This window comes from Spinacia oleracea, chromosome 2 (genome assembly GCF_020520425.1).
Source record: "Spinacia oleracea cultivar Varoflay chromosome 2, BTI_SOV_V1, whole genome shotgun sequence".
Classification (NCBI taxonomy): Eukaryota; Viridiplantae; Streptophyta; class Magnoliopsida; order Caryophyllales; family Amaranthaceae; genus Spinacia; species Spinacia oleracea.
The window spans coordinates 40,322,521-40,347,099 of NC_079488.1; the positions used below are offsets into that span (position 1 = coordinate 40,322,521).

The 24,579-nt window shown below is 35.5% G+C and overlaps 4 protein-coding genes and 1 non-coding gene across 6 annotated transcripts; 3 read left to right on the top strand and 2 right to left on the bottom strand.

Moving 5' to 3' along the window:
* Window positions 1-1,902: 1,902 nt before the first annotated feature.
* LOC110805747 (diacylglycerol kinase 4) lies at window positions 1,903-14,871 on the top strand. The gene is made up of 12 exons (XM_022011376.2): window positions 1,903-2,608; window positions 4,502-4,624; window positions 5,303-5,440; window positions 5,575-5,660; window positions 7,847-7,934; window positions 8,039-8,114; window positions 11,051-11,133; window positions 12,409-12,479; window positions 12,925-13,002; window positions 13,156-13,243; window positions 14,047-14,163; window positions 14,447-14,871. The coding sequence occupies exons 1-12, from the start codon at window positions 2,204-2,206 to the stop codon at window positions 14,603-14,605; spliced, it is 1,512 nt and encodes a 503-aa protein (XP_021867068.1). The 5' UTR covers window positions 1,903-2,203; the 3' UTR covers window positions 14,606-14,871.
* A 2,796-nt stretch (window positions 14,872-17,667) lies between these two features.
* Window positions 17,668-17,741, bottom strand: TRNAV-AAC (transfer RNA valine (anticodon AAC)). The gene has a single exon. It is a non-coding gene; the product is annotated as a tRNA-Val (tRNA).
* Window positions 17,742-20,163: 2,422 nt separating this feature from the next.
* On the top strand, window positions 20,164-24,445 carry LOC130467827 (uncharacterized). The gene is made up of 2 exons (XM_056836729.1): window positions 20,164-20,436; window positions 22,609-24,445. Exons 1-2 carry the CDS (start codon window positions 20,294-20,296, stop codon window positions 22,766-22,768), a joined length of 303 nt encoding a protein of 100 aa, XP_056692707.1. The 5' UTR covers window positions 20,164-20,293; the 3' UTR covers window positions 22,769-24,445.
* LOC110777798 (uncharacterized) lies at window positions 20,646-22,534 on the bottom strand. 2 transcript variants are annotated; one of them, XM_056836728.1, is made up of 3 exons: window positions 22,391-22,533; window positions 21,993-22,303; window positions 20,646-21,861 (listed from the first exon to the last, which is right to left on the bottom strand). In XM_056836728.1, the coding sequence occupies exons 2-3, from the start codon at window positions 22,174-22,176 to the stop codon at window positions 21,305-21,307; spliced, it is 741 nt and encodes a 246-aa protein (XP_056692706.1). In that variant the 5' UTR covers window positions 22,177-22,303; window positions 22,391-22,533; the 3' UTR covers window positions 20,646-21,304. The 2 variants fall into 2 exon arrangements, with proteins under 2 accessions (XP_056692706.1, XP_056692705.1); XM_056836727.1 differs by having other exon boundaries at window positions 21,993-22,534.
* Window positions 23,487-24,558, top strand: LOC110805744 (protein FAR1-RELATED SEQUENCE 5-like). Its single transcript, XM_022011372.2, has 3 exons — window positions 23,487-23,675; window positions 23,750-24,431; window positions 24,527-24,558. Exons 1-3 carry the CDS (start codon window positions 23,487-23,489, stop codon window positions 24,556-24,558), a joined length of 903 nt encoding a protein of 300 aa, XP_021867064.2.
* Window positions 24,559-24,579: the final 21 nt, after the last annotated feature.

Sequence of the window (24,579 nt, forward strand, 5' to 3'; positions counted from 1 at the left end):
TCGATTCTGACAATATTTCCGTTTCCGGCAATATTTCCGATTCCGGCAATATTTCCATTTCCGATAATATTTTCCGATACGTACCATGTTTCCGTTTCCGGCAACATCTACGACTTGGATAATATTTATATTTCCGATACGATCCATATTTCCGTTTCCGGCAATATCATCGTTTCCGGAGTATTCATTTCTTGCCTGTGACGATCTCAGCTCCCACTGAAACTAAGATCCGTCGATTCCGAATATCCATAGGTGGAGTATTTAATGCCATTAAATACTTGATCCGTTTACGTACTATTTGTGTGACCCTACGGGTTCAGTCAAGAGTAAGCTGTGGATTAATATCATTAATTCCACTTGAACTGAAGCGGCCTCTAGCTAGACATTCAGCTCACTTGATCTCACTGAATTATTAACTTGTTAATTAATACTGAACCGCATTTATTAGACTTAACATTGAATGCATATTTGGACCAAGGGCATTATTTCCTTCACTTAATTACATATAAAAGTTATGAAAATTAAATATTATGTATTTGAAAAACACACATTAAGACAAATTTAACAAAAGCACATTTTTATCATGCTTTTGGTATTTTTTAACGTACAAACATATCAAACTTAAGTAAAATCACGAAATCAGACCACTCGAAAAAATTCAGACCAGACTAGCCCAAATAATTAAAGAGCACTTTTTTTACACAAACGCTCTCGTAGTCACGCGACTCAAGCGCAAGCCTCATGTCTATTAAAAATTACAGTACAATACACCGTTTTATGTTTCATGTCTGTGAGTTTAGGCTCTGCTCTATTCACCTTATTTTCACTTATTTCAGGTCTAATAAGATAAGATAAAATAAGGGCCAATAAGTTCAGATAAGATATGACAAGATAAGATAAGTTCAGGGTCAATAAGATAAGATAAGATAAGATAAGATAAGTTCAAGGCCAATAAGATAAGATAAGATAAGATAAGATAAGGTAAGAGAAATATTAGATAAGGTCATTCTATAAGTTTCAATAAGATAAAATAAGATAATTATTTGTCTAATTAGCCAATCAATGAAGTACATTTTTTTTCTCTCTTCCTCTTTCAAAACCCTAATTTTCTAGGGGCTACCACCAATTAACCATTAGGTTGATGGTAAGCCCCATTTTTCTTGTTTTTCATAGCTTTTGATTTCATGTTCGGAATAAAAACTCCATTCTCTCCCTTTTGGAGAGTTTTTTTACTCATTTATTGGGTTATATGTACCCATTTATTGGGTTTTATCTCTCTCCCTGTGAGAGTTTGGGGTCATGTTTTTAATTTCGCAGGAAAAGTTGATTTATTGATGAAGATTTGTGCGGGGCTACAACGGATGACATTCTTACGTCTACAATCAATTGAATCAGATTTAATTCAATACAAAAGCTACAACAGATCGAAAGACCCCATCGTTGAAGGCTGTATCAAACAACGATGTGAAAGAGGGTATTTATTATTGTCAGATCTCATCTACAACGATCTTGATTTTGCCGGATTAGAATTTTGTTTGATCCAAATTATTTTGTATTTCTTAGTTTTGATTTCTATTGTAAATGTCGTATGACTATTTTATCCATGAACTAATTTTAGTTCAAAAAATAAAAATAAGATAAAGATCAATAAGTTCAGATAAGATAAGATTAGATAAAATAAGAGATCAATAAAATAAGATAAAATAAAATAAGTTCAAAACAATAAGATAAGATAAGTGAAATTCAATTAAAAAAGTGCTTAAGCATAATTCTTTCCACATTAATTTCAACGAAACCTTTTTCTTTTACGGGAAATTTCAAACAAACTTAAGGATGAATGGCCCACTGCCACTCAAAACTGTAGCTGGATTCCCTCCAATATTAAATGTTCAACTAACACTAATCAATTCCCAAAGTAATAATGTCCAACACTACAGGGCAAAAGTGTAATTACCCTACCCCACACCCCAAACTAAAAAACAATAAAATAAAAGAAAAAAACAAATTTCGAAACCAAATTTAAAAACTGAAAGTGAAACCTCCATAACCATCTTCATCAATCATCATCTTCCTTCTCCTCTCACCGGGCTGTTACACAACCCACCATCACAACCCAATAACAGCCCGGTAATTCTAAACCCCCTTACACCACCAACTTTTTTTTTTAAAATTCACCAAAACCGCGGCGTTTGGAGGAGAGAGAATGGAATCATCCTCGTCGACAACCACAACCACAACCACCACGACGTCGTTGGCTTCCGGCGAAGGTGGTTCAACATCAGAATCAAGCAGCAGAACATCAAATACAACAGCAGCAAGATCATCAATGATTGATTCATTAAGGGGTTGCGGATTATCAGGGATTAGGATTGATAAAGAGGACCTCCGCCGTCGTATTTTAATCCCTAAATATTTACGGCTAGCAATGCGCCGTGCAATTAACTCTAAGGATATTTCTTCTGGGGTCGATTCGGCGGATCTTGTGGCGGCGGAGGAGGTTCATCTTCCGCCGGAAAGTCCGATGGTTGTGTTTATTAATTCCAGGAGTGGTGGAAGACATGGCCCTGACCTTATGTTGAGGCTTCAACAATTAATGGGTGAAGAACAGGTCTATTACTAAACTATTCTTTTCTCTCTCCTCTAATTTTTTGCTGGGGTTTTGATTTTCTGACTTGGGTTTGGCTTATTTTTTGGTTAACTTGTTGTTTTTGATTAATGGGATTAATGGGGGGTTTTGGATAATTTGTGTACTCTACCCGTTTCAGTATAAATGCAATACTTTTCGTTTCGCTTTCTGTGCCCGTGTTCCAAGTATCGTGGAATGGGGGAGTATTTTCTTTAATATATGAATGGAAATGAGCAATGTGGTTTGGAGTTTTTTTTTGGAGTGTGGTTGAAATTTTAAGATTGGAGGGAAGAGAAAGTTTCATTTTTTTGAAAGTTTGTATTTGGTTGGTGGGTGTCGGTGGTGGTGTTTTGAGAAGATGGTTGACGAGTGAATGAGTGATGACATGGGTGAATTTATGAATTTTTGGGGGATTTTTGGGGGGTGTAATTTTGGTTTCATAGGATGGCCCTTTTCATGAGTTTTGAGTGTTCATGTGTTACCTATGAAGTTTTGAGTGATTTTGGGGTGCTTTTTTTTTCGAGTTCTAGAGACGTTTAGGGGTTTTGTGGGTATTTTGTGAGAAGTTGTTCCAAGTTAGGATTTTGGAGTGAATGGGAGTGGGGATGGGGATCTAATCACTGAATGTGGGTTTACCAGAGGTTTTATAGTGTTTTATTGATTCTATTTCTATGGGGTCTATATGTTGAACCACTAGCTACCTAACCTGTCATGAATTTGTGGCTGTTTGACTGATGATTTGGTTTACCCCTACTATGCAACTTTGTGACTGAGCTACATTTTTTCATATGTTTGGCATTCATTTTGCATATGCGTGGTACTAATCACTGATCGGTTTTTGAAAGTACTAATGCTTGAACTTTATGTTGGCATCTGAGAAAAACATGTCTGGAGTCTCCTGCAGTACAAAAAACTTCAGAATTCGGAGATAGGGGAGTTGTATGCGTCTGCAGCTAATTGAGAATCTGTAGTTTTGCTGAACAGCTATCTTTTCTGCCTGTCACTTATCCCCCCTGGATGAATCAGAATACTTGAATCATTTTATCTTTGTACCTCCTTCTTGGCTGTAAAAAAGCTCACTGTGATTTACTGCAGTGCACCATAGGAGCCTAGGTTTCTTTTTGTGGAAAAGATATTGGCTATAATTTCATATTTGATGATTTTGGTGTCTAGAATAAAGCTTCACTCTGACGACAGATGCTTAGGAGTTGGATTTATTCGTCTATTTTGGGTGGAAACTAAATTTATTTCTGCTGAATTCATGCTGTAGAGACTGATTGTTGTGAATTGTGATTAACCTACACTGTGCTGGCAAGACAACTAAACAGACCAATGAGTAGTACTCCTATTTTTGTTCTCCGGGGTGTTTGGATTTGGAGATTTCACTAGTTCTACATTCAAATCTAAGCACTAGATTGCCTTGTTAGATTGTTTATCGAGCAGACAAAGTTGTCTATTTGCTTTAAATCTTTAATGTATAGTATGCACTTTTCCGTCCTTTGGCACAATTTATTCCTCTGTCGGTCAGGAAGCTGCGCTGTGAGCTTAACTTCATTAGTTTATTCCTCCGACTTTCTTGCATCTAAAATCATGTATTTTCTATGCTGTGCATAGGTTGAAACTTGAATCAATACTTGCACTTTACCATTAAAGTTTTGTCTATACATCACCTTGGCCCTTTTAGGCTGTATAGTTGTTTGAAAACATTTGTTTGGATTTGTTAGCATAGATACAACTATGCAAGTGATGATTGTTACGGCATTAAACATCATTGTTTTGCATTTGAAGATTTTTTTCGTAGTGTTCTCTTTTGTAATCAGGAAAATTGCAATATGAGTAACCTTTGTCTATTTTTTGTTTTTTTGGTTACTTCAGGTGTTTGATCTTTCAGATGTCAAGCCTAATGAGTTTGTACAGTATGGATTGGCTTGCCTTGAGCAATTCGCTAGCGAGGGTGATCCTTGTGCAAAAGAGGTTCGGGATAAGATCAGAGTAGTGGTATGTTTACTTGTGAAGTTTTCTTGCTTTCTCAAATTTGGCTCTTTGTTGTCTGTACTACAACACCTTTGGTGTGGCTCACAGGAAGAAATACGGAGGGGGGGGGGGGGGGGGGGGACGGAGTAATTAGTTACGATTGGACTGATTGATTCAATTTAGTAAACTGGACATTTTTACTTTTAACTTCTCACAACTTATTTCTGATTTTGGTAACAAGAGTTTTCTCTTTAGTCTTAATAATTTTTGTGTACAAGGTAGTTTATGGCAGTAGGTTCTTAGCTGATTTTAAACTCTTCATTTATTGAACGAATGACTGTTGACTAGAATCTAGGTACTATTTAGAGAGACATGCACAGTAAGTAACATGTCTTAAGTTCGATTACAACCTGCTTCATTTTTCCTTTGCAAAGGGTTGGCTATTTTTTCATTGTTTAAAATTTAAATATATGAAATATTTCTAGGATTTTATTTTCCTTTTTGAATCTTTTTGGCCTGGTTGAGTTCTGGCATTTATACTTGTGATTTAATGATCTACTGTATATAATAAATGTGACAGTAGAAGGATTAGAAGACTAGCAAGTTAATGAAAACGTAAAAAATAAAGGAGTTCTTTTAACTTTACACTATTTTGGGAAGGAATGGTGCAGTGTTCATGGATACCACATGTTTGTTTGGCAGGTTGCTGGGGGAGATGGTTCAGTTGGTTGGGTACTTGGATGCCTGGGTGAACTTCACAAAGAATCTAGAACTCCGATTCCTCCTGTAGCAATCATTCCCCTTGGCACAGGGAACGATCTTTCCAGGAGTTTTGGCTGGGTAGATCTCTCTTCCTTCCCATTTTCTACTTCGTGATGATTCATTTTCTAAAAGTTGTTCAATAATAATAATAATAAAAAAGAGTATCTTGTTGATTGTGCCCTCTTTTATGGGTTTGGATCAACTGTTAACAGGGTGGTTCGTTTCCATTTGCTTGGAAGTCAGCTGTCAAAAGGTCTCTTCATAAGGCTAGTACTGGCACCGTTTGTCGTTTAGACAGGTAATTATTTTCCACTTTTAATTCCTCGCTCATGTTTTGATATCTACTAATTATGCTTACATTATGTACCCTGCTCTCCTTTGACTTTCCCCCACTCTTTTCTTATTCAATATTTTCAAGCTGAAAGCTGGTAGTCATTTTCTTGGCCATCTTTATTTCTTTCATGTCTTATGTTTATGTGTTTGTAGTCTATGTGTGTGAGACCAGTGGGCCAAGAGGGCTCCATCAATGTGCTGGGTTACAATAATTGTGATCCCACTTTGTGACGTTCTGTCACAAACTTCTTAGTACTTTCCTGTATGTTGATTTTCAGCCTATGTTTGGAAGCAACTTGTAAGTTTCCCTATTTCTGTCTGCAACTCAATAACATATGAGTGTGACACTGTCAATTGGTTATGGACTAATTTGTTAGCGATCAACTCTAAGGCCCATCTAGAAAGCACAAACCTGAAGTTACTGAAATATACATACATTATGAATTATCTATTATTGTCTAACCTTACGTAACTGAAGTACTTGTTTTATCGGTACAAAAGTTCTTGCACGCACAAGGTGTACCATAAATTTATTGTACACTAGGATAACTTTTACCCTGTTTTTTTTTGTAACTTTTAATATGTTTTTATTAACTTTTATCATCCATTATCATTATCATTACCCCATTGCCTCAATGAGTCTCCCGCAAAAAGCGGGGTAAGGGGTGGTCGGACGTATGCAACCTTACCCATGCAATTGCAGAGTGGTTGTTTCCAATTGACCCAAAAGCGATAACGGGACAACAACGGGACAACCATCTTCTACTTCATGGAAAGGAAGCGAAGAGGTATTAAGAGCCATTTTGATTTAGTCCATTACATCGCACAACCAAAAGAACAAATGAATCTTTGGCTCCATCGAAAATGAACCGTTTTTATATACTTATATATTATGAAAAAAAAAAGTTGATGGATAAACATTTTAAAAGGTTAAATACGGAGTAGTTACTTTTATACATTATTAGTGATTTTGAAGAAATATTTTTTATTAAAATGATAAAAACTTATCACTAAAAAATAGATAACTTTAACATATATCCGGGTAACTTTTAAGTATTTTATTGTACACCACTTGCAAATAAGAATGTGCGCTATCGGTAACCTTGAAATCCCGTTTAGCTGTTCTATTGAAAAATATCATTTTTTTCTTTCCACATAATGTCATGCTATTGAAAGTTGAAACAAGCTTGTAGATGTAAGAGTACCAGAAATTACCTGAGATATGGTGCGCTGGTTTCTTGGCAGGAATGCTTGATACATGGTGATTCATTAATGCATGATGGTGTATCCGTGATTGTTAATTACTGATTAGTACTTGATATAAACCATGCATGATTAAGGAATTGAATAAGAATTTCTTTATGAATAATTGTTAGAAATGTACCAATCTGTTGTGTTTAGTTAGTCTACTAAGATCTGGCAATAGATATATCGTTGATATACCTGAAAAAGGAATTAATTTGTTGCCTGTGGCTATGTTGGATACTTGGATATGTACTGATTAAGGAACATGGGCAACCCAATCGAATGTGTGTGTGTGAGAGAGAGAGAGAGCAAGATGGGGTGGAAGCGGGGAAGACTGAATTGGTAGGCGTTGTACCGTTGTATATTTAAGATGCTATGATTTGTGATAAGGCTTTACTTGCTTGGTGACTAGTCAACTAAGGAATATAAATGACCGTAGGGTTCTGAGAGAGAGAGAGAGAGAGATAGAGAGAGAGAGAGAGAGAGAGAGAGAGAGAGAGAGAGAGAGAGAGAGAGAGAGAGAGAGAGAGAGAGAGAGAGAAAGATGGGGTGGAGGCGGGGAATAGTGAATTGGTAGGCGTTGTACCTTTTTAGTTTTAAGATGCTATGCTTTGTGATAAATCTTTATTTTTTTGGTGACTAGTCAACTAAGGAATATAAATGACCGTAGGGTTCATAGAGAGAGATAGCAAGAAGGATGTGAGGGCGGGGAAGAGTCAATTGATTGGTATTGTACCGTTGTAACCTTTAAGATGACATGATTTGTGATAAGGAGGTAATTTATGAACGCTAACATGGAAGATATAATGAATTTTTTTTTTCAAGTATACAAACTATCTGCATTTTAGTTTCTTTTGCAGTCCCCTTTTTTTGTTTATTTATTAATTTTCTTTTAATATGTTGCAGTTGGCATGTGTCAATAACAATGCCAGCTGGAGAAGTTATGGAGCTTCCTCATTCGTTGAAGTCAACAGGAGAATGTACTCTTGATCAGGTTTGCAAATCAGCTATACAGAGTAGTTGCATCACCAGCTGCTTGCACACTTCTTTTTCGTTTGTTTTGATTGCTTCTTTGCCTCTTCGGCAATGATTTCGCAGGGATTCTTGCTTGCTGGCCGGCTTCCCGAGAAAGTGACTTGTTACGATGGAGTGTTCTATAACTATTTTAGCATTGGTAAATACTTCTTTTGGCTATGATGAGTGCAGTTATAAGTTTGTTTTTAATGTGCAATTACTTAGAGCGTGTTTATCAAACACCTTGGTTTTGGTCTTCAACCTAATAAAATATTTTTTTCCATTGCTCTCTCCTCAACACCAAACTCAACACCAACAACATTTAACAACATTTATCAAACACCAAAAATATCACATCTCTCTTACATCATCTATACCCCACCTACACTTATATCTCATGATATTATTATGGATAAGTATATAATCAAATTATTAGTGGCATAATTAATCGTTATTAATTAAGTTAGTGACATATTAATTGTTTATTAATTAAATTTTATAACCGGCTAATACATAGTAAATAAAAAAATACTTAAAAATTAGACTAAGTAAATTTCACTTTTTAAGTATATAATTTATATCAATAATAAACTTAACTTGTTACCTAAAAACTCGATCATTACAACCTTTAAATTAGTGATATTGCATACTAGTATACTACTAACATATATGATATAACTAATTAATCACTAGTTTGTCTACATTTTTGCCATACATTTTCAATAAGGTCTTCCTTGACAAATTTGTGATCTAAAGTTAAACAAGAGAGGAGAAAATTAAGATTTTTTTTGTGGTTTAAAAGTGGATCAATATTGGTGTCTATTTATAGAGCATAAAAAATTAAAGACATTTATATATATTTTTTTTCCTCTTATTATTTTTTTTTTTTATTCACTTCTCTCTCATAAACGCCAAACCAAGGTGTTTGATAACTATAGTCTTAGTAGTTCTTTTTGGTGTCTTCTTACCTTTTTTTCTAGAGGTGATCTTTGCGGGCTTGGACGGGTAGCGGGGCCTAAGCTTATTATTTTTTTGTCCAAGAGGTCTAGAATAGAAAAATCAAGCCTTTTTTTGCGGGCTTGACTCTTGTCCGTACCCGCCTATTAAACGGGCCGAGCTTGCCCGGCGGGTTATCGGGTCTAGAAATATTTTTAATTTTTTTGTTGAATATAATTAATTTATTTTATGTTTATGGTTAAAATTTTTATTTCGCTTAAATTATCTCTAAATTTTTGAGTTCCATCCTTTATGATATTCTTGTAAGAATGTGAGAAATAATAAAGTCTTAAATAGATAAGTTAATAATGAGAGTCAAAAGTTTTATCCACTAAAAAGTCAAGAATACAATGTTTTTCTATTACTTACAAAATAAAAAATACAAGTACAACCGACTAACTAAAAAAATTATAAAATAAATTTACATATTTTTAGTAAACAGGCGGGCCGCGCGCGACAAATATCATCTTGTCCCGTTGACATTAACAGGCTGAGCTTAGCCCGCCAATTTTTTTTTTACTTTTTTCAAAATTGTTGTCAAAGCCCGCTATTTCAACGGGCCGGATAGACCAGGCTTAGCGGGCCGTCCCGCCCATGATCAGGTCTACTAGTAGTAGTTTTTTCCCCTTCTTTTCTTCTATGCTTGTACCTTCTACTCTCCACTTTGTTTTCTCAAGCTAAGTCTGAAGTTCTGAACCTGAATGTGAGGCACTATACACTAAATATTCAAGTAATCAAGTTTGTTGCTTGGTTACATATCCTTCACTCCTTTTCTTGTCTAAATTAGCTGATTATGGAAAAGTTGTACCAAATTAGGTAGTTGAGGACTTTCTATAGGCATGTGTTTAGATAACGATGAGGAATGAAGTTGTAAGCCTAATTAATAACTTTTGTTGTGAACCTTTGTGATTTCCATTAGTTGAGCGCTTTTAGTTAGAAATTCTTAATTATCCGAGAAATTGCAGAAAGTGGCAATCAAATGTGATAAATAGCTCAAAACTCTAAAATTAGCATCTGAATATGTAAGATGGAAAAGTGATGTAAAAATAATTGGGTGCGGTGAAAAACAATCTTTTTTTGGGTCTAGTTAATCCCTAAGTGTGATTGCGTGCAATTTTCATAACTGCATGCGATATTCAATTTGAGAGAGCTGAATATGACTTGAAAACAAGTCACACTACTGGAATATTCAGTATATTTGGCACCGTTGGCTGTTTGACGGTATACTTTTTGTTACTAATCTCCGAAATAAACCCAGTATGTAAGTTACACTATTTGTAAGCTATCTTCAAATATGTTTTCCCTTCATGGTCATGCATCAAGATCACAACATCATATTTCATCTTACAGGATAACATATATATTACACCCTTTTGATGACAGCCTTACACTATTATTCCCAGTCGAATGTGCGCAAGATAGTATTTCTGGTGAAATTTACTATACCCTTGGTCATATGGATTCATATCTAACATAGTTTGAGGAACTTTTTTAAACCCAACGCATGGAGGTTATTATTCCAAGAAGGTCTAGCTCCTCTGTGGCTAAAATGGAAATGCATATGAATGTAATGAACTCTTACGTGTATATTCTTGCAAGTTGCAATTCAAGGAAAATATGGCTTTCTTGATGTGACCCCTGTAGAAAAATTTGAGAATGGCATAAGCGGGTCCTTTCACGGAAATGGAAGCTGACACAACGAAAAATCTTATAGGAATTATTGGAGTTGGTTGAAAATCAAGTCAGTTGATTAAACCCTTTTGTGCAAATTTATGGCTTGCTTCTCCAGTCAGGGGGGATTAGGACTGCTTGCTTAATAATCAATGGGAACACGTGAAAAACAGACTGAAATAATTAATTTGAAAAGGATGTTTATATAAGGCGAAGACCAACAATGGTGGGTGCATCATATGTTGTGTTGTTCTGCTTGTTCATCTGGAGGAAGCCTGTTATATTTTTTCTCTGTAGAAACTGTCTTGTGACAAAATGTCCAAAATTTAAATGTTCATCAGGGTTGCTGTAGAGATTTAACATTTTTTTAATCACCTTGCATAAAACATGTCAGCAACGTGGCTAAATTCTGTCGTTTGGCTTTTACAGGTATGGATGCACAAGTTGCCTATGGTTTCCATAACTTGCGTAATGAAAAGCCATATCTTGCACAGGGTCCAATTGCAAATAAGGTATGAATAAAATTTTAATGCCATATATATAATTTACAGATTTCACAACTGTGTTTTAGCTTTTCGTTCTCATTTTTCTCTTTCTTGTCTTCACCATGCTCACCTATATTCTTGGTTGTGTTTGCATCACCATGTTTGACTAGGAATTCTTGTAGTAATTGCCATTGCATGTCCATTTGTATATCTATATCTCAATTTCTGAATCCAATTCTTTAAATTTTACACTGTAAAAGAGAAGGCAAGTTTATTTTTAGGGAATCTGTTTGTTAACTTCTCTGATAAGTATCATGAAACATTAGTTGTTTTTATCTTTACTCAAGTAGTCCATTTGATCCTTTTAGATGTCATTTACCTAACTATGTTGGATCAATTTCTTTGCATATACATATTGCACGTGCGTCAGACATGGGTGTAATGATTAAAAAATAATAGAGAAAGTAGGAAATCCTAAACGTATCCATGTACGACACCATATCTGAGCCCCACGCTTTTGTCGAGTCCACATAACAGAGATTCAATCAGGAAAGTTGTCCTACCCACATAGAATGATCAGCAGCCAGCTTGAATGTACATGTCATGGCTCTGTTCAGCCTTATTTGGTCCATGCAAAGCCAGACTGTTGGAGTTTATAGCCCTTTCTGTTTAATTAATGTTTCTCAGAATCTCAGCTGTACCCTTGCCTAAGCAAAGCCTCCCAGCCAATTTGTTATTGAGGTCCTTTTTTCTTCCCCAATATTTTAAAATCTTAAAATGTGCTGTTACAATAAATAAAGGAACACAATTTCATTAGAAAAGTTGCATGTGCTACTTAGAGTGGTTTGTTGGCAAAATGGTTTCCTTCATTTGGGTTGCAATACTTGTAAATGGGTGGAAAGTAGTTTTCCCAAGGGTGGAAAACATATTTTTTTTGCTAGGAAGGAAAGCCACCTTTTCTTCTATATTCCTTACCTTCCACTTTCTCTCCTCCTTTCCGTCCCCTTGCATCCATTTCCATTTTCCCTTCTGCCCCTCAGCATTTCTTTCAACAAAAGAAAGGAAAAAATTGTTCTTCTATAGTTTTATTGCATTTTCCCTTTGAAAACCAAATTCCAAGAATGGTAACAAACTTGGGAGTCTGATATCCAGCCATTATGTAGTTAAAGTTGTGTACTTTTCTGATTATCACCTAAAGCTTTATATGTTGATGTATCTTTGGCTGCCTGCTTTAATGCTGATTTAGGTTAACACAGTACCTGCGTTTTTTCTTCTGCTTGATAAAAATTCTTTATGTTGCAGTTGATCTATTCTGGATACAGCTGTACCCAGGGTTGGTTCTTCACGCCTTGTGCAAGTGATCCAAGCTTAAGGTACAAATATATTGTTCTGGTATATTATTAATATGTTAATGTTTTTCTGTTGTCGTTTTCCTAGTTTGGCACTTTGGCACTTTGGCCTTCCCTAATTTGTAGTCCACACTATCCTTGTCAACTTGCAAAAAACCTTAAAACTCTTTAGGTTTTTCATAACCTACTACTCTGTGTAAGGTAGATGTATTACTGCCTTAAATTGCGGATGAGATTGTTGAACATTTTGATAATTATATCATAGTTGCCATTTTTGGAAATCTAGCTATCTCATTTTCTTTAGCCTATATCCCTTGACTGATCAGCTTTGAGTGTGTCTTTGTCTTGAATGCCATTTTTTTTATTCTTACCATTGCTCACAGTAGATCATCAATCTTTGAGGTGACAGAACATTATGCTTTTCTAATGTAAACTTTTCTTATATGCGAGATTATTTGTCTGATTGCAGGGGGCTCAATAACATCTTAAGAATTCATATAAAAAAGGTCAACTGTTCAGAATGGGAGCAAGTACGAGTCCCGTCAAAGTAATGAGTTTGTATGATGCTTTTGTTTTTTCAAGCTTTTAGTTTACTGTACATATCATTCTGCCGTATTGCTGTTCAGTGAAAGTATGTGGCTCGTTGTTTGTCTTTAGGACCTCTATTTTGTGCTCTTACTAGTATCTTTTTTTTCTACAGTGTGAGATCAATAGTTGCATTGAATCTTCATAGTTATGCAAGTGGAAGACAACCATGGGGTAATTTGAGACCTGAATACTTGGAAAAGGTAATTTTCCCTCTTCCTCTGTCATTCATTTGTCCTTTGTTCTGGACGTCTACATGGCCAACATTACTTGGCTAGTTGCACCTTTTGACATGAAATCAAATTATAGGATAGAACCTTGGTACTTGGACAATATATGGGAAAATGCAAATCACTAGTTTATGAAAGGATGACGAAATTGTGAATAGTTTGATACCAACAGTACTGTAATCCATGCCTGCATTTTCACATTGTTCATGTATAAAGATGTGTCTGAAATACGTACTGTGTAACTTGGTCATGCCTTTCATTGATAATACGTTTGTTGCATGGTTCACAAGTATCTGTTAGCTTCTTTCAATTGATTAGTTTTCAAAAAAATTAAATATTGCTGAAAATCTAGTTTCTGTCATATAATTTTTCCTGAAGAATATATGGATAAATATTAAATAGGGTATGAATCTTCAGGCATGCTCTTGTGTACTCTGTAGTGAATAACTGAATACCTAAGGCTGCCGTGAAGCCTTACTCTGCTGTTCATGGCAGAGTATGGGATTCGGTGTAGGGATAACTGGATAAGTGCATGCATATGTTTTCCAAGTATCAAGGTTCAATCCTAAAAACTCGATATCACAACCAATTTATATTTTAACAAATGTGACAGTTTTTCTGAAAATTTCAAAATAGTGTATGGGAATGACTATTTTAATTTTGGACGAAGGGATATTTTAGCTGACCCCTCAATCTTCATTTTGAAGTTTCTTTGGTTTTAACTACTATCTTAATCTAATACGTGGCTACATGTGAATATTGCGTTAATTCTGCAGAGAGGTTTTGTTGAGGCAAATGCTGATGATGGTCTTCTTGAAATTTTTGGTCTAAAGCATGGGTGGCATGCGTCTTTCGTGATGGTAGAACTAATATCAGCGAAGCACATTGCCCAGGTCAGTAATGTTAATATTTTCTGAATTTCGCACCAAATTGATTGTTTATTGGTGAAGTAAGAAAGTGGTGACTTTACTCCGAAATATTTGGTTTAGTTTGTTCTGTTTTAGACCTAAGGATGTAAAAGATTTAGCGTTTAGCCCAACCATGCATATAGCTTGGGCTTAGCGGCTCAAAGCTTACAAGATAACCAGAAATATATATACCAAAAACAATATGTTAATAAGTATTATTATTGAAAAAATTACAAGAAAATGGCAACAAAAAAGTGTTGTATTTCAGGCAGCTGCAATTAGGTTTGAAGTAAGAGGTGGTGAGTGGAAACAGTCATATATGCAGACAGATGGGGAGCCATGGAAACAACCACTAGATAAAGAATATTCAACATTTGTGGAGATCAAGCGGGTGCCATTTCAGTCCCAAATGATTAGAGGCGAATAATAATAATACTCTTTATTTGCAATTTTCGTGTAAAGGCATTGTTAGAAGTTGTAATCTAAAATAGAGATGCAGTTAGCTGTATTCTGTAACGATTGTTGTATATGTAAATTATTCAACCAGTGTAAGCTCCCTGCTGACTCGTGGGAAACAGAGTTGATGAGGAGTGAGATTTCCAGGATGAGATGTTGAGGAGTGTGTATTGACAAGTTGTAAAAACATTTGTATGTATCAATCAATGTATGGGATGAGATGTTGAGGAGTGTGAATTAAGGGGCTCATTTCACTGCTTAGGGAAAATCTGAACTCTGAAGAGATGGCAAAAGTAGCACCGAATGTGGCGGACGAGAACCCTCTTGGGCTGTGTTGACACATCATTGCAGGGGCATGTCGTAGTACTCCGGCATCGGTGTATGAACTGTTTGGACTATTTCGTGAATGTATGAAGCATATTCTTAGTCTTTCATGGTGGTTAATTCTTAACTCCAGGTACATTTAGGGGTGCTAATGAGTCGAGTCGAGCTCGAGTTTGGCTAAGCTCGATTCGAACTCGAAAACTCATAGTCAAACTCGACTCGACTCGAAAACTCGCGAGATTAAAAATTTCAAACTCGACTCAAACTCGAAAACTAAACCCGAGCTCGAACTCGACTCGAAATCAGCTCGAAAACTCAAACTCGAGCTCAAAAACTAAACTCAAACTCGAAGTCAACTCAAAAACTCAAGCTCAAACTCAACGCGAAAATTGACTTGAAAACCCAAAATTGAGCTTGAACTCGACTCAAATCAAATTCAAATCTTATAAAAAGTAAGTTTATATCCCAAATCAATATGTCCATTAGCCCAAATGAAAGTCCAATGGAAGTGATTTGTACACTTTCACACTCAGTAATACTTATAACCCTTTCCTCCTCTCCTCACTCACTTATTTACCCATGTGTTACAAAATGAATATACTTATTTCTTTCTTTCCTCCCTCATTTATGTACCAACGTTGGAGTAACTGTAGAAAACATTTTGACTGCCAAATAGTGTAATGTAGATGGACGATTTAGGTTTTTTCTTTTTTTGTCCTTAATAATTTATTCATCCATTTTAGGAAGAAAAATAAAATATATTTTTATTAAGGAATAAAAAAACATAAAATGATGAATAAAAATGATAAAATAAAACATTTATATTTTTATAAAAGTTCATATTAGGTATATATAATTCGAGCTTCTCGATTTTTTCGAGTCGAGAATCAAGTTGCTCGACTCGACTCGTTAAATTTTCGAGTCGAGTTCGAGTAGCTCGCAAGTTCGGTGAGCTCATAAACACCCTTAGGTACGTCAAAGTTATGGGATTTGTCATCAATGGCACTTTATCAATACGTGGATATTACTAATATTTAGGAAAATACAAACTCTTATAATAGACCATTTTATAGTTACCACGTACAGAGTATTAAACAGTTGGACCATCACATCATTCTCCTCCTATCTGGATAACATATTGCGAAATGTATTCAGGATTTGCCAATTAAATACTTCGTAAGTGTTAGACAATGTGATATGAGATTAATTGGCAAGAAAGATATGTAGAAAAGAATTATCCCCTTATTTATTTTTAAGGTATTGTAATCCGTTGCAATGCTAGAGTAACTTTTTTTTTTTTTGGCAATTCTAGTTTAGAATATGGAGCATTGTTTACTTTGAAACTATTTAGAATCTATGTTAGATCTTCGTTTGTGATTTATACATGAGCAAAATATAACGACATGAGATCTTATTAAATTCGTGTCTTATTATGTATTTTCGAAATATCAAATTTCTATATTTTTTACAAATACATTAGAGAAATGGATGCTCAATGATTAATTATTGTCATACATAAAAAATAAAGTGTAACTATTATGTCTAAATAGGATGAGTATTGAGTAGCGTACGTTATTTTGTACGATGTCCTTGTAAACTAGTCCTTTTTGATACGATGATATCACCGTACAATTTATTTATATAGTTTTACTCCTATTAGAATTATTTTTGTTAATGAAGGAAATCCAAGAAGAGTGGAGGGCATTTATCCACTAGGGAGTAGGGAGAGGAGTCAAGTGGAAGAGAGCAGTTTTGCAGGTGCTAGAAAGAATGTTGACAGCACAAAGAAAAAGGATCCCAGGGTGTTTTCTTGAAAATGACTTGTGACTTGTGAGGAATTTTAATGTTTAATTTGAGAAAGAAACTCTTACTCATTTTCAACAACTTGTTGAATTTGTTTCATCGTTATCATGGTTAGTAGGACCTTTTAAGGGAATGATGGAATATAGAACTAGGAGTTTATCTAATTACTCCCTTTGTTACTAAAATGTTGTCGTATAGAATAAAATTTACTTTATTAATATTTGGGCGTAAGATGTGCACATTGATAGGTTAAGTGCACCATCAGGCTACTATGGTAGAGTCAATAGAACTTTCTGCTTTCGAGAACTGCAAGTGAAAGTCATAACCTTGATTCCCTTTATAAGCACGTGCCAATCTTGATAAATCTTCTAGAATTTCCTACAGTTTCGTTCTCTCAAAATGATACTCCCTCATGTTATGCCACTTGACGTTTCAGGGAGAATTTGGAAAACACCAACCAAATCCAAAAACTTCGCTTTAGCTCGTATTTTATTAAGTGGTGCACTTTAACCGACACATATATACTTCAATGAAGGTGAGTTGATTTTATTAAACAAAGAAACAAGTGAGGTCAGTGTAGATTAAACAATTGGAGTAAAGATACTGGAAGTATTATAAATATTTAAGTGTAACTAGTGTGAGTAAAAAAGTATAATTAGTGAGGTCCGTGGGATAAAAAGAAAATAATAAAATAAAAGAAAAGTTTCCATAAATGAAGTATACCCCTTAATTAAACATGGTCGATTATAAAAATGTATCACTTAATAAAATACGAATGTAGTATAAATAAAGATGCTCAACACCATTCTGTAAGCTTGATGCAAACCTTAGTCTTTGCTTCGAATTAGACCATGCTTCGAATGAGCTTATTTTACCCAAAATATCAGATAGTGGAAATAAAAAATTTGGCTTCGCCCAGGCTCGAACTGGGGACCTTCAGTGTGTTAGACTGACGTGATAACCAACTACACCACGAAACCGTTGTTGTTTGGAGTTGTACGTATACATATATATAGATATCCAATAGAAAAAGGCCGTTATTGGTATTGACGGACCAATTAATCTTTTATTCCCAAGAGTGGTGTTAAGTGGAGAAACCAGTGTGTAGTACGACAAGTACTTGTAAACTACTACCCACCACAAATTGAGGGGTGACTCGTTTTCCACAAACCATACTCGTATTAAGAATTAAGATTGATCATATAAAGTTGTTTGCGTAAGCTCTATCTTTATTCAATAATGTTAATCATATATACTATCTTAAGTTTCTAACCACTAAATGGGGTGTTTGGTTTGTGTGTTTTGGATATGAGGTACAGATCTAGAATGAACAAAACTCATACATACTGATTGTTTTACAAAAAATAATTTCTAAAATCATAATTCAAACCCAGGAAAGAGGTGGGTATGACTCATACCAAATCCTTAGTTATTACCCCTTCGCTATTTTAAAAAGAGATACACTTTCCTTAAACGATTATATTTTAAAAAGAGATACACTTTTCTTTTTTGACATGTTTTGGTCTCCACTTCCAATTATATTACTCCCTCCGTTCCATAATTATAGTTCCGTTTGATCAAAAATACGGATTTTAAGAAAAATGGAATATAGTACATGGAAAAGTAGAATAAAGCACAAATGATGATTGAGTTGGATGAAAAAGTGGAATAAAGTACATGGAAAAGATAATATAGTACATAGAAAAATAGAATATAGTACATGGATGGGATTTTCAATAAATTTTTAATTAATATAGTACATGAGAAAGTGAGACCTTAATAGCCAAAATTAGAAACGGGACTATAATTTTGGGACGTCCGATTTAGAAAACAAGACTATAATTTTGGGACGGAGGGAGTAATATTTTTCTCTTTCTTGTGGTCCTCATATTTACTCACCTCTTCTTTTTACTATGATAAATAAATCACCCACTAACCCACTTACATCTTATTTAAATAAATTCAACTCACTCTCCTAAAACAAACTGCCGATCAAAATGTATCTCTATTTAAAATACGGATGGAGTAAATAAAAGAAAAAAAATTATTGGATAAAACCAAACACATGGTATTAAGATTCAAGTACGAATTCAATACTTGTCTGGTTTCATTCCTGATTCTAAACCCACACCATTATGCGAACAAATATTATTCCATTGCTTAAAGATTTGTTCGCTTGAACTAATTTTAACTTGTTTTGACTGAATTATTCTATAAAAAAAATTATGATAAGGCCAGATAAGTTCATATAAGTTCATATAAGTCTTTGTTCTCCTCATGTTTTTCTTATTCTTTATTACTTATTTTATCAGACCAGATAAGAAAAAATAAGACCAGACCAAACCAGAAGAGAAAAAACACTAATATAAAACATTCATATCAGACTAGGGCAGATCAACCTAAACCAAACCAGACACGAAACTAAAAAAATTATACCACATCGGGTGAAGAGAGCATATCCTAATTTCAGATAAATTCAATCAGGAAAAATAATATTCTCAAACAATCACTACAAGAATTTGTATCTTTAACGACAACCTAATTACGACGGGTCGAAAATCCCGTCGCAAAAGCCTTTTGCGACGGGGCTAACAACCAAACAATGACGGGAATAACCGTCGCAAATGTCTTTTACGACGGGTTTACAACAAATTTACGACGGGATTTCTATTAACGACGGCCCCCTTTTATGACGGGTTCGCGACAGAAAATCCCGTCATTAATCAACGATTATTAGCCTTTCGCGAGGGGATTTCCCGTCGTTAATAGTACCATTTCTTGTAGTGAATTATCCACATAATGGATAAGTTAATTTCATCAGATTCAGTTAATCTAACAAAAAACTAAGATTGAGATATATGTTAAAATTCCTTTATGAATTATATTGCCTTTATAGATTGAGAGCATGTCAGTTAAAACATATGTTAAAATTCCCTATTTATAACTTATATTGCCTTTATCCTTAACCCTATTAGCTCATTCACAACCAAAAAATAAGGTTAAATTTGTAACTAAAATAGTAAACACTAATTAAAAAAAAAAAAAAAAAAAAAAGGCAGTGAACACATATGATTGAAAATGAAAATAATAGTGATGACGTGAGCTGTAATTTGTTTGGTCGTGGCGTCCGACAACATGATTACAATAAATGGTCCACATAATAGGATAATTTGGTGAGCATCAATTGTTTCCATAGTGGGATATCATCGTTTATTCATTTATGCAACTTCCATGCATTTTGCTGGGACCTACACGCAAATAGCCGTAAATGGCGAGGTCCATAAATAGCGCCCAAAAATTAAGGAAAATGACGTGTAAAAGGAAATAAGTAAACTAAGGTAAAAAAGAGGGGATAAAGGGAAAACATAATGGTGAAAATTTGTAACATAATGGTGAAAATTTGTAACGGGGATGGTGTTTGATGAGCGAGAAAATATGAGTAAACATTTCACCTCGTTTCTCGTGAATTCCTCTTCTCCTTCCTCAAACCCTAGAGAGAGAAACAAACCGAAATTGTTGAGAAATCAATTACATGATGAACGACCCGTACTGGCCGGACTATTCGATAATGCCGGCGATAAGGAGATTAGAGATGGTCGACGAAGATGATGAGTTCGTCGGCGGAGGATATGACGGCGGCGGGGATATGACGGCGGTGCCAGAGAATTTGAAGAGGTCAGTTTGAGTTTTGATTTAAAATTGACTGTAATTACTTGGTAATTGACTGTAATTGACTCTATTTACTTGGTAACTAGTTAAGTTTGATTGGTTATTGAATTAGTTTCTAACTAGTTATGTGATTGCAGTATATTATATTGCATTTTAGTTTAACTGGTTAGATTATATTGCATTTTAGTTTAATTGGTTATTTAATCGGATATTTCATGAGATACCCCCGAGGTTTAAGTTTATTCACCAGGTACCCTCGTTGTTTCAGTAATCCACCAGGTACCCCTCAGGTTTCATTTTCTCGCATGACTTAACCTTGCCGTTAAGTGGCCGTTAAGTGGCCGTTAGAAACTTTTTTTCACCAGGTACCCTTGTAATTTATTTCACCAGGTACCCCTGAGGTTTCATAGATTTTCACCAGGTACCCTTATGTTTTTATGGTAATTGCACCAGATACCCCAGCTCACCAACGGCTAAAAAAACTAGCCGTTGGTGAGCCTTCTCTATTTAAAGGGGGAGCATCAGCAACTCTTCACTACAACTTTCTGTTCTTCCCATTAACCAACTCATATTTTCCCTATTTCCCAACTCACTTTCAAATGAGCTCATATTCTCAATCTCAATCTTCCTCTACAACGTATGAATCCTCATACGTTGTAGTTCCAAACAAAACATGCAACATATGTGGGAAAAAATTTGCAATAAGAAGTTCTGAAACAATGAAAAATCCTCAAAAACTATATTACAAGTGTGACTTATGTGACAACTTCAAGTGGTGCAAGGGAAGCATTGAGCAACCACTGCCAATGAGAAACAACAAAGGTAGCACAAAGGAAGGAGAAATTGAAGAAAATAGAAGCTTGAATGAAGAAATTCACCAAATGAAGAAGAAACTCGAGCAACAAAAGAAATTAATGCATGGAGCTATAAAAAATGGCATTCTAATGTTTTTTATTCTAGTATCATGTTTACCTCTTTTTCTCAGTTTAGGGGGTCTACCTGATGCTCTCTTCATGGGTGGTGGGAGGATAATAGAAAGGTCAAAAGAAGGCCATTGGGTTGGGTCAGGCATGGGGTGCATGTGCTCTGAGTAAGTTAACTTGTATGCTTGCCCTTTGAAGTAGTGAGACACAAAATCAGTAGCCTCAAGTCTTTGGTGGTAAATAACCCTAAGGCCATGTCTGCAAGGTATGCCAGATATTTGCCATACTCCACAACCACAAGTCCTTGCATCTAACTTAATAGGGTATTTGACAGCCCCCTCTTTCACTTCATATTCCCCTCCCACAGCAGCTGTTACAGAACAAAACCTAGACTGTTGACTCCTCTCTTCTAATACCCCAGCAGCATATTCAGTCAATTGGTTTGGTCCCATTTCTATAGCCTTGCCAAATCTAGACCCAATCTTCTTCATACACCAACTCCCAGCCTCTATTAGATCCAAGCATCCAAGCACAAACAAAATAAAGCAGCAAAACAGAAAATGTATTAATAAAAAGGACAGGGGTGGTGTAAAACATATGCAACCACAGTGTAAAAAGCAGTAAAGATAGAACATTTACCTTCCATCAGAGTGTACACTGGCATGTCTCTAAAAGGCTTGGTACAAACGTTGAAAGATTCAACAAAATTGGTGGTGTTGTGATCATAAACCACTTGTGGTTCAAACTTGTGCCTTGACCACTGCTTTGGCACTTGGGACAGATAATCAACAACCTTTGGATCAATTTTGGCAATCTTCTCCATTGCCTTGTTGTACACATATGGGTTGTATGCATTTGCAGCAACCCAGAAAGACTTATGGACTTATGGAATGCAGTTCCATACCAGCCAGTTTTTTTTAAAAAAAGTAGCCGTTGGTGAGCAGGGGTATCTGGTGAAATTACCATAAAACATAAGGATACCTGGTGAAAAACTAAGAAACCTCAGGGGTACCTGGTGAAATAAATTACGAGGGTACCTGGTGAAAAAAAGTTTCTAACGGCCACTTAACGGCAGGGTTAAGTCATGCGAGAAAATGAAACCTGAGGGGTACCTGGTGGATTACTGAAACAACGAGGGTACCTGGTGAATAAACTTAAACCTCGGGGGTATCTCATGAAAAACCCGTTATTTAATTAGTATTATATTAGTTATTTAGTTTAATTGGTTAATTGATAATTAGTTATGTGATTGCAGTATTGCGATGATCACCATGATGATAATGCTGAGTGTAATGTATTTCGTGTTAATGATGATGATGGTGATGACCTTCATGAGGAAGATGGTGATAATGCTGTTAATGAATTTGCTGTTAATGATGATGATGATAATGTTGTTAATGAATTTCCTGGTATGAGGAAGATGATGAGTGTAATGAATTTCCTGATGATGATAATTACAATCCGTGGACTATGGACCATGGTGCACATAGAGCATGGTGCACCATGTACACCAAAAGAACACATGCGCATAAACAAAAGAACATGACACTACGACAAAAGAACATGCAATATAATGTTTTACTTTTTTGTTACAAAAAATCACAATTAATTAAAAATAATAAAAATATATATCCATGTTCTTTTTACGTAACCAGATGTTCTTTTAACTATATACTAATGTTCTTAAAGTGCACCATGCTCTATGTGCACCATGGTCCACCCTCTAAATTGCGTGATAATTATGATTGTAATGGCGATAATGAGGATTGTAATGAGGATGAGATTGTTGGGCTAATTAATGAGGATTATATTTATGAGGAGATGGTTGAACCTTATCGGACTCCAAAGAAGAAGTTTGTGAAAACAGGTTTTGGGGATCAAGAAGAAATTTCTCCTCTAAAGAAAAACATGCGATTTACTACATATCAAGAAGTGGATGAATATTTCTTTAGCCATGCAAAGCAAAAGGGATTTGAAATTTGCAGAACCGCTAGTAGTTTGAAAAGGGCGTCGAAGGGTAGTGATATAAAAGTGAGGTGTCGTGGGACTTGGACTTGTGAGTGCGCTGGACAACCAGCTCCACCAAAGCAATACAAAGATCGAAGCAAATTACCAAAGAAAATTTAGAGTGCCATGGCTAAGACACGGAGATCCAAAAAAGTAGGATGTCCAATTGAAATTTATGCCAGTGTAGATGACAAGGGTGATTGGATTATTAGGAGAGTGATGTTGGACCATCAGAATCACCAACCCACACCGATGAAATCCAAGGATGTGCCTGCTTTCAGGAAACGCAATTTACTGGATAAAGAGAAAAACTTAGTACGTTTCATTAAGAATAACTCTAAGGCGGGTATCATTAATAGTGATATAATAAAAATCCTGGCCGAGGATAGGGACAGAGTGGAAAATCTTCCCTTAAATTCAAGGGACATTCAAAAGAGAATAAGGAAGAGGTGATGTTGAATCTAAGTGGTGGTGATGCCCGAGCAATGGTTGATTACTTTAACAAGTTGACAGCTGATAATCAGAACTTCTTCCACATGGAAAGGTACGCGGAACGAGGTGGTCTTCAAGACATAGTTTGGGTTGATGCGAGGAGCAGGGCAGCGTTCGAAGAGTTTGGAGATGTAATAGTCTTTGATGCCACGTACTTAACCAATAAGTACCGTCTTCTGTATGCAAACTTTTGCGGTGTGAATCATCACATGCAGACGATACTCTTTGGTTGTGCACTACTTTCTCGCGAGACTGCAGAGACTTACTCGTGGCTGTGTACCACCTGGTTAAACTGCATATCAGGCAAAGTTTCTAGTGGGAAATTAACTAATCAGGATCCTGCAATGAGGAGAGCATTGAAGGAGACCATGAAAGATACAACACATAGGTGGTGTCTATGGCATATTCTCCAAAAGTTCCCCAAATACTTGAATAAGCATGAGAACTATGAAGATTTGAAGGCTGATCTAGAGAATGTAATATATGACAGCAGTGATCCCGTTACTTTTGAAATGGGTTGGAATGATGTTATTGTTCACTACGCCGTCAAAGAAAATGCCAATTACAAATGGTTGGAAGGTATAAATTTCAAAATACGCTTTCTGTTGTTTAATAATAATGATTTATGTTGTTTAATAATAGTGATAACTAACTAGAATTTTTTGTGTGTGAAGATATGTATGATGAGAGGCATGGCACAAAATAGATAATCCTAGTAGAATGACAT

What these genes read in the sequence shown, in the direction of transcription:
- LOC110805747 (XM_022011376.2), top strand. Translation starts at nt 2,204, where the DNA reads ATGGAATCATCCTCGTCGACAACCACAACCACAACCACCACGACGTCG. An exon ending in GGGATAAGATCAGAGTAGTG is followed by an intron (nt 4,625 to 5,302) that starts GTATGTTTACTT and finishes TTTGTTTGGCAG; the next exon opens with GTTGCTGGGGGAGATGGTTC. An exon ending in AGGGTCCAATTGCAAATAAG is followed by an intron (nt 11,134 to 12,408) that starts GTATGAATAAAA and finishes TTTATGTTGCAG; the next exon opens with TTGATCTATTCTGGATACAG.
- LOC130467827 (XM_056836729.1), top strand. Translation starts at nt 20,294, where the DNA reads ATGATGAACGACCCGTACTGGCCGGACTATTCGATAATGCCGGCGATA. An exon ending in GTGCCAGAGAATTTGAAGAG is followed by an intron (nt 20,437 to 22,608) that starts GTCAGTTTGAGT and finishes ATGTGATTGCAG; the next exon opens with TATTGCGATGATCACCATGA.
- LOC110777798 (XM_056836727.1), bottom strand. Translation starts at nt 22,176, where the DNA reads ATGGAGAAGATTGCCAAAATTGATCCAAAGGTTGTTGATTATCTGTCC. An exon ending in AGTGTACACTCTGATGGAAG is followed by an intron (nt 21,862 to 21,992) that starts GTAAATGTTCTA and finishes TGGATCTAATAG; the next exon opens with AGGCTGGGAGTTGGTGTATG.
- LOC110805744 (XM_022011372.2), top strand. Translation starts at nt 23,487, where the DNA reads ATGGCTAAGACACGGAGATCCAAAAAAGTAGGATGTCCAATTGAAATT. An exon ending in TGGATAAAGAGAAAAACTTA is followed by an intron (nt 23,676 to 23,749) that starts GTACGTTTCATT and finishes GGCCGAGGATAG; the next exon opens with GGACAGAGTGGAAAATCTTC. An exon ending in CAATTACAAATGGTTGGAAG is followed by an intron (nt 24,432 to 24,526) that starts GTATAAATTTCA and finishes TTGTGTGTGAAG; the next exon opens with ATATGTATGATGAGAGGCAT.